Raw genomic sequence first — 8,703 nt, forward strand, 5'->3', positions numbered from 1 at the left:
TCGATATAACATGATGCAAAAGGGGAAATAGAAATGACGCTTTAGCTCCACCCCTAAATACTAAAAGTTGCCACTGACAGATTCCCCTTCATGTGTGAACTCTCAGTGATCAGGGTGTTTTCTAATAGTGAGGTCAGGTCAGTGGTGCTTTACTGTTTGTCCTCTCCCTCCCTTATTTCTACGTCACTCCTCGGTCACCCCCCCCCCCTTTTGCTAATTGATTTGCTGTCCTCCTCACCTTCTTCCTCCTGCTCCCTGTCTCCCCTCCTCCTCTCACTCTTTATTCTCTTCTTCCTCTTCAGCAGCAGACTGCTGTCCCAGCTATCTCTGTTCTAGACTTGGTATGTTTTTCCTGTTAATGACGAGTTTCCTGTCCCCCTCCTCCCCTCACAGCCCTTACATCACTCTGTTCTGTGTGGGCTGCCACCTGCCCATGTTTCCTGTGTGTCTCTCCCCACCCATCTGGCCAGCTGTTGTCATTGTCACTGGGGGCGGGCCTTTGGCTTGGGGGCGGGGCTTGCTGGGATGCTTAATGGCGTTTGGCTGCACATGTTGTCCACCTCTTTGTCCACTCAAACCAGCTGCTGGGAGTGAAGCGGCTGCTTGCTATCCTTTAGAATCTCACAGCCGTTGCAGGTTGACGGTCGCGTTTTGAGTGAATACTGAGGTGGAACCCGCATGGCTGCATCACGGGGGCGTCCGGGTCAAGATCCATGCATGAGATCCTGTGAGCCCCCAGCGCTGACACCATGGTGTTACTGTCCATCCGTCCGTGACCAGCTCAGCTCCTTATGTTGTTTTAAAGGGTCTGTTAAACTACAATTGCAAGGAACAAAAACGGGTGTATAGTTCGGACGTGCAGGTCATCTTGGTTTTATGACTTCTGGGGTGTCAGGATTAGAAATCTGGACAGACCATGACATCATAAAAATATTAAAAGGTGACACAAAACATATTGTTTGAAGTAAAATTGTCAATAAAAAGCAACAAACTAATAAAGGTAATAACAAAACAAACTACAGCACAAATACAGATAAATATGGATAGAACACTATAGTACACTATAATAAACTTAACTTAAATAAAACACAAGTAATTATAAAATGATTTAAATGATTTATCAGCAAAATAAAATGGTAAAAATCAAGCACCAATAGGAAACCGAGTGGCTGTTGAGAACATAAGCAGTTTATGATCCGATCCATACGTGGACGTGTTGAAGGAAGCTCCAGCGATGAGAACGTGCTTTTGTGATTTGGTTGAACTGACCCTTTAGCTGCCGTCGGACCGGAGACGCTGTTTGTTGTGTGTGTCGCCGTGTTTCGTGGGCTTCGTGCTGGGGTTCTCATCAGAACAGCCCGTTCAGCGTGCAGTTACTTCAAGGACGCTTGATTTGCCTCCTCTTGCTCAGCGGCACGCCGACCAGCCAGTCCAAATCAGGTGAACCTGAAGTAGCTGACGGAGGGCGGTCCCTGTGTCTGCCTTGTTCTGTCGCATGTTGTTGTCGCATGTTCAGCTGCGTGTGTGCGTGCGTGCGCGCCTGCTCGTGCTGTGTTTGCAGTGCACACTGCTCCTCCCCTCCAGCGCGGTCCTGGTGGGCGAATCCAACGACCTCACGCTATCCAGTGTTGCAGCAGTGGCGGTGGAGCTGTTTTGGGGCTTGTGTGCGACGCGACGAGGAACTAACCTTTGCTTCTCTGCGTGTGTGCTTCTCCACGCGCGCCTCCGGCGTGTCGCTCTGCACGCGTGCCTCTTTGTGTGCGACCAGTTGCAGGACGAGGAGCGCCGCCGCAAGCAGCAGCTGGAGGAGATTCGCAAGCGGGAGGCGGAGGAGCGGGCGAAGCAGGAGGAGGAGAGGAGGTGGAGGGAAGAGGAGCGCGTCCGACGAGAGGCTGAGGAGAAGGTCGGTGTCTGTCGCCCTGAAATCTCTGAAAGATACTGGATTCATAGCTACGTCATCCACCAGCTAAGAGATGAGCCTTAAATGACCTTATTATCACTTATTTAAGATGCATTTACCTTGTATTTAAATATTACTGAAGCATTTTAAGCATCAACACTCCTGTTGCTCACGTTTAGCATTGGCTACTAGTAACCTACTGTTTGTGTCTAAAGTCAAGTTCTTGTGTTTCAGTGGATCTCTGTTCAGTAATAGACTTACATGCAGTAAAACCAGGGCAGAGGCCGTGAAGCGTTTAAATGAACAGCAGTAGTTTAAGGAGCCGTAATGTTTGGTCTCAGTGTTTAAGTGAGCGCTGTTGTGTGTCCAGCTGCATGTCCTCATCCCGTTCACCCCCCGTGTCATGTTATGTGCCCCCCCCCACCTGAAGCATGGGACTCCATCGTGTTGCTGTCGTCGTTGTTGTCGGTGTGTGTCAGGGAGTTGAGTTGTTTCAGTTATTTGGGGAAGCAGGGTTTTGGTTTTCCTGTATTATTTTTGTTATCATCTTCATCCAGCATCGCTGCAGAAGCTGCGTTTAGGGAATGCCGCCCGTCCTCCACCCGAGACCACATGCTCTACATCCACCTCATCACACACAGACGTGCACACCCGCCTCCCAGTCATCCATGCTCATCCACAGCCACACACCCACTAATCCCTCCCAGTTTCTCCAGATTCCAACATCAGATCAGTTTGGATTCAGCCTCAGTGATCAGGGTGAGGACACATGAGAGCGTGACCACAGTCGCCCCCCGGCGGACGTCAAACGGACCAAGATGTCGACATTGACCACAAACGACCCGCAGCAGCTGGTCGGGCTCCAAACCCCGAAATCTAAGCGCGAGCCTCGAGTAGATGTAGATTCAAGCGTGTCGCGTCCCAGATCTTGCCCTGAAGCCACTGGAGACGGGTGGAGGTGGAAGTCCTGCCCACAGAGCGTCACACAGACACATGCATAAGGGAAGGGGCCCAGGTTCACAGGGGGGTCTAGCTCTAGAACAGGAACCTGCTTAGATTAGTTGGTTTTGGTGTTTACACTCAGTCAACAGGGTCCGACGTACAATGAGAGGAAGCAGGAAGTGTTTGGTTTTCTAGTCAGTGCAGTGTTCAAACGTGTTAAAGGGGATTTTTCTATTTGGAACTGGAAAGAATTTGGCCATTTCTATGTAATAGTCCCAGTCTCGTAGGTGTAGCCGTAGCTGTTGGTGAGTTGGTGTCCGTTAGTGAGCTGTCAGCCAATGGGAGCAGAGTATACTAACAGGTTGTCCCCTCCATCCAACCAGAGGAGGCAGGAGGAGGAGTACTACGCTCGCCTGGAGGCCGAGCGGCGCCGGCAGCACGATGAGGCTGAGAGAAAGCTGCTGACGCCTGACGAGCCGGCCGGTCTGTATCGGCCCCCGCTGCCCAGGGATTACCAACCCCCCACCCCCTACAGCCCTACTAACACCCCCCCGCCCCCGCCACAGAGAAACACCTCCTACCTCAAAACCCAGGTGGCCTCGCCCGACACGCTCTACACCGCCAAGTTTGTCTCCTACGCGGGCGATGAGGAAGACGAGGAGGAAGGCAAGGAAGCCACCAGAGCAGGAAGCGGTGGCGGCGGCCGGTCGGGTCAGGGGAAGCTGTCGGCGACCCGGAAGTCGTACGGCGACCTCCCGGCCTCCGCCTCGCCCGACCACCGGCGCCAGCCGCCGCCCACTGCGCGCAAGCCCCGCCCTCTTTCTGACGGCATCTTCCTGTCTGGCTCGTTCCAGCCGCCAGTCAACAACTCCAACAGTACAGGCCCCCCCCTTCCTGCCAAACCCAGCTCCGTGCCCCCAGGAGGCTTTAAAGGTAGACGCGCAGAGAGGAGAGAGGAGTCAGGCTCAGCGGCGCCCTCCACAGCTCGTCCTCCCTCCCTCCCTCTCACTCGCTCATCTTTTCATTTATACCCACTAGTGCTACTGTTTCTCGTGCCCTCGTTTCCAGTAGACGCGTGTTCTGCCGTCTCATTCCTCCTCTACATGTTTGTCCCGATTTACTTGTTGTCGACCATCACCTTCACGTTGGTTATTTTATGTGTGAACGTTTCCCTCGCTCCTCTTCAGTGAATCAGTATTTGTTCTGTATTTTTCCCCGTGTTGATTTGTTGGGACGCTCCTGTCCTCAGTAATTATTTTCCCCTCCTCCTCATCCTCCTCCAATCACCCCCTCCCTCCTCGATCAGCACTAGCGAACAGAAAAAGCAATCGATAATCACGCCACCCCTTTTCGCTGCAGACTGAGACCCATCAGAGCCGATCATAGTACTGTTGGTGTTGTCGCCCGCCGCCTCCTTGTGTGTGGTTGGTTGCTGCTTGGGACCGGGGGCGGGTGAGGCCAGCCGTCAGCTGCCTGCCTGCCTGCCTGCTGCCTGCCGGCCCCCTTCCTGCCCGTGGCTCTGCTTCGCGGTGTTGGCTTCAAAGGGAAGAGTCATTTGGCTTCGCACACGTCATCAGTCACCTGATTAAAAAGCCCCCATTTCATGAACAAACATGCAGCCGTGCGACAGAAAGGCTTCCTTTGTCTGTGCGTTGTAAAGACTTCAGGGGTTCATTCCACCTGAGGACTTCTCTGACTCAGACCTCAGGCTCCTCAAAGCAAAGGTCACAAATGTGACTGCTTTTTAAAGTCCATATGACTGTTGGATTAAGGTCAGGTTGAGTTCCTTCCAGTTTTCGCTCAGATTAAATGCTCCTGTTCTGTGTCACTATGTGATTACTACTGGTCCTCGCAAGGAAATGAGTAAAACACTAGCTTCTAGTGAATCAGAGTCGGAGCTGGGTCGCTGCCCGTGGACCTTTCCGCCGTTTGAGCATCCACAGACAAACGCAGCTTTGAGTGTAAACGCTGCATCCTCAGCGTCAGCTCCTCCACCTCGCGCTGCTCACGACTCAGGAAAAGGACAGAGGAACACCCCCACACTAACACGTGACCCCCGCCCCGCCCACCCCACCCCCTCCAGAAGCACATCTGCATGTCGCCCCACCCACCCACCCACCCACGCACTCACTCACACCATCAGCTGGCTGACGGCAGCTCCACTCAGTAACCGGCTTGATGTCTATTGCTTTTTCCTGCCTGTGCGCAGCTTCCAGCCGCTCCCTCATCCACGTTTCGCTTCCTCCTCCACTCTTTCCGACCTTTGCTTGTGTCCGTCTGTCAGCTCATGGCCGTCCCGTGTGTGTGTCTGCTGTCGCTGTCTAACGCTGCGCTTGACTAAACCTTTACTACAGCTCCCACAAGGCTTTGCGTCAGGCTCAGGTGACGAACGGCACCTGAGCTTCTGGCTCCTCTAACGCCACGGATCCGAGCGTGTTTTCAAGTGTTATTTGACCAGCTGGCAGCTCCACTAGCACAAACGCTGGACCCGGAAGCCTTCACAGTCTGACACACTGTTCTGTGTCATTCTGAAGGATGTTCTTCCTCTGCCGACGTGTAACTTCTGCACAGGAACGACACTGGCCTTGAACGAGGCTCGTTCCCTGCGGTTCCTTTGTTCCCGTCCCAGTCCAGTGTCAGATCTCGCCCTGAGAAAAGGCCTGGAGCTGCCAGCTGGAGGGGCTCACGCTGTCGCTGTGTCTGCGTCTGAACTGCACCAGCCCCACCTTTCATCTGCACTCATTCATAGAACCAACCACAAGTAGAGTCAACACTCAGCGTTTCATGTCTAAGTCCTGAGTTGATCCTGGTCAGAACCTGCTGCGTCAGCAGAATTCACTGTCTGAACCCAGAGCCATGAAAGGTGTCTGCAGGTTTTTACTCAACATAAACACACGTAGCTCCTGACGTCAGCCTCTCCACACATTCTTGCCTCCATACGGAGCGACACGCTGACTGAAACAAGAACCTGCTCAGCTAATTGGTTAATAACTGGTTCACCCGCATCTCCTTTAAACCTCAACGCTGCTGTGGTTTGGAACGACACCGACACATGAGCCCAGTGATTAACATCTTCTCTGGGGTCAAAGGTCGGGATCTCCCTCTTCATGTCGAGGCCACTGATTTTGATTAAACCCAGTGTGTTTCTCACACACACTCAACACAAATTATGTAAGACGCATCATCAGTGAAGATGCGACATGTTTGATGAAGATCCCGACCTCAGGCCCCACAGACACGTCCACAGGCCGTTCTACTGCTTGAATGGCCTTGGCCTCTTGTTTTAATGCTCTCTCTTTTCTCTGCTCGCTGCTCTAGATTAATGGTTCCAGTTTCTGCCTAACGCTTCTCCAGAGCTCGCTGCTTTCCTTTCTCGGTCTGTGGGAAATGAAGCTCGAAGCTGCTGTGTGCCGGCGATCGCGGCCTCGGGACAGACCTCAGACTAAAAGTGTAGCTTTTGCCAAGTTTCTGTGTGTTTAAGCACAGTAGTTGTGAAAGCCTCGACCGTAACTCTGACCAGTAGGTCAAGGTTGAAGCGCCAGGGCCTCGTCAGCCGTCACCCAGCAGCTGCGGTCTCATGTTTTCCTGCATCACACGCTGCGTCTGAACAATGCTGACTGTGTTTTACTGCTCTGTCTGTGGTTCCCTGAACCTCCAACAGGATTTAACTCGTACACTGGAAACTCAACAGGAGTTGTAGGATCAGGAGAAATCTACAAGGACCCGAGAGACAAATGGACGAAGAAGTAAGTCGGGTCCTGGGTTCAGTTCTCGGGCCTCTCGTGTCGTGGCGAGTGACGCTGTAGCTCTCGCTGCCTTGTGTCTTGCAGTCAGGAGCAGGAGAACTCGATCCCCAGCGGCGCTCCGGAGAGTCTGACCTTCAAGGAGCGCCAGCGTCTCTTCTCTCAGGGGAAGGAGGTTTCCAACAAGGTCAAAGCTTCTCGCAAACTCATGGAGCTGGAGAACGAGCTCAACACCAAGCAGTAGACCCGGCTTGAGCCCCCGTAACAGGAGCGTTGAGGTGCCCCAGGGGCGGATCTGGGTCCGGAGCCGGCAGCGCTGACCGCCTCCTCCTTTATTGTTCTTTTCCCCTTCATTTTTTTTATTTTAACCATTGAGTAACTGGACTGTTCACTTTTGCCCTCGCGTTATCGTTGCAACAGAAGCGTTTGTTTAATGATCTGTTGTCAGAGATATGTAACGATAAAGCACTGTAAAAAAGGTCTAATTATATCAAGTGACAATTTGAGAATCACAACAGAGGGGGTCTATTTTTGTTTGTAAAATGGTTCTTGGGGCGAGGGAAGGAGAGAGGTTTATTTTCACCTTCATTTTTTTTAAAAAGCTCGCAGAAACACAAATGTGGATTTTATGGTGTTTTATGCTTTTTGTTTGTATTTTTCTTTCCACTCAGACGCTCAAAGCTGAGCTCCAGACCAATCTCTCTCTTTTTATTTTGTTGTTTTTTTAATGACTCAGTGAGTGGAGACACTGTTATTTCATTCTGTAGCAAGGAAGCATGGGATTTTTGATTTTTGTTTTTCTTGTGATGTTTTAGAATGATTCCTCTGGCGGCGCCGTACAGTCAGGAGGAGGATCTTTAAGTGCACAACATTACTGTAAATATTCAGGTCCACAACTGTCTCACTTATTTACTACTGTAGAAACACGCCAGACTCCAAACTGCAGAACTAATGTGATTTAACAGAACTTTGGTGACGGGGGTTTCGGCCAAAGCTGGGTTTTCTGCTGCTCCTCGCCGTCAGTGGGTTGATTTGTTTTTGGTGTTTGGCCCTAGTCTGACGCAACTTTACTGTCTTCATCATCCTTTTGCTTGGTTGTATGAAGTTAACTGGAGTGATTAGAACCTAAATTCAAGCCCAGAACACTTCTTTAACTTGGTGTGATTGTTGGTTGGTTTCAGAATTTAAACACAAAGTTAACACTACTTTAAATCCTTGCTCCTTTGCTTGAAGAATATTTATTTCAAACCTTGTGGAAAAAAAAATCATACTTGCACAAAACCTTGTTTTTAATATTCTATCTATCTAATCTATCGGAAGCTGTTTAAGAAGTGGATTCTATTTGGGACCTCTCATACTGTGGTAATCTGTTGCTTTTTGTGTTCAAGAGAAGCTGTTGGGTTTTGCACCAGGTGTAGTTAAAAGGACTGAAGTTAAGGTGACAGAATTGTGACTATATAAATATATGTATACACACAATTTACGTAATCACCTTCACCACCTCTGCTGTTGTAGAAAAGGAAGACACTTCAAACCCAGTGTCTCCCAGTTAACAAATAAAATCTGAATAGTGATACTTCACGTGTTTCTCTGCGGTTCGTTTGAGTGACCAGCTTGTGTGTGGATTTATTTTCTCTCTCCAGGAGCCTCCACTAAAACAGATTCTACACCACGAGATGAGACGCTGTTAGAATAACTGACCTGTAAAAACACTACAGCTGCGTCGCCTTTGTCCTCCGCCCCCAAATGAACTGAGTCATTGAAATGGTTTCATGTTTAGCCTTTTGTAAATCATTAATAAACACAGATTTTTCAACAGTCTCGGCTGGACGTGTGGTGTGTTACTGTTTACTGTGTTGTCACTGTCAGCATTTTACTACTGTATGTACGTGGACGTCAGAGTGAAGCCATGTGTGTTTTAAATCATGCTGACGCCACCCTTAAACAGGGCTCAGATAGTTGCTGTGATTTCTACGTCATCACCGTTTGTGTCGTACAGGGTCTATTCTGAAATGGTGTAAAGCTGTACCACGATGGCCGAGCGTTCGGGTCGCAGTTTCTCCTCACAGAAACCTTTATTCCGTACAAAACTAGAAAATCATTTCCAAAATTAATGTG

The 8,703-nt window shown here is 50.3% G+C and overlaps 1 protein-coding gene across 1 annotated transcript in view; it reads left to right on the top strand.

Annotated features, from left to right (window-relative positions):
* Nucleotides 1-8,403, top strand: part of LOC114849151 (afadin-like) — a 47,007-nt gene extending 38,604 nt beyond the window's left edge. The window contains 4 exon segments of the mRNA XM_041069400.2: nucleotides 1,769-1,903; nucleotides 3,226-3,535; nucleotides 6,504-6,588; nucleotides 6,673-8,403. Coding sequence (XP_040925334.2) covers nucleotides 1,769-1,903; nucleotides 3,226-3,535; nucleotides 6,504-6,588; nucleotides 6,673-6,829 — 687 coding nt within the window. The 3' untranslated portion in view covers nucleotides 6,830-8,403.
* Nucleotides 8,404-8,703: the final 300 nt, after the last annotated feature.

The sequence above is a fragment of the Betta splendens genome, chromosome 24 (assembly GCF_900634795.4).
Source record: "Betta splendens chromosome 24, fBetSpl5.4, whole genome shotgun sequence".
Classification (NCBI taxonomy): Eukaryota; Metazoa; Chordata; class Actinopteri; order Anabantiformes; family Osphronemidae; genus Betta; species Betta splendens.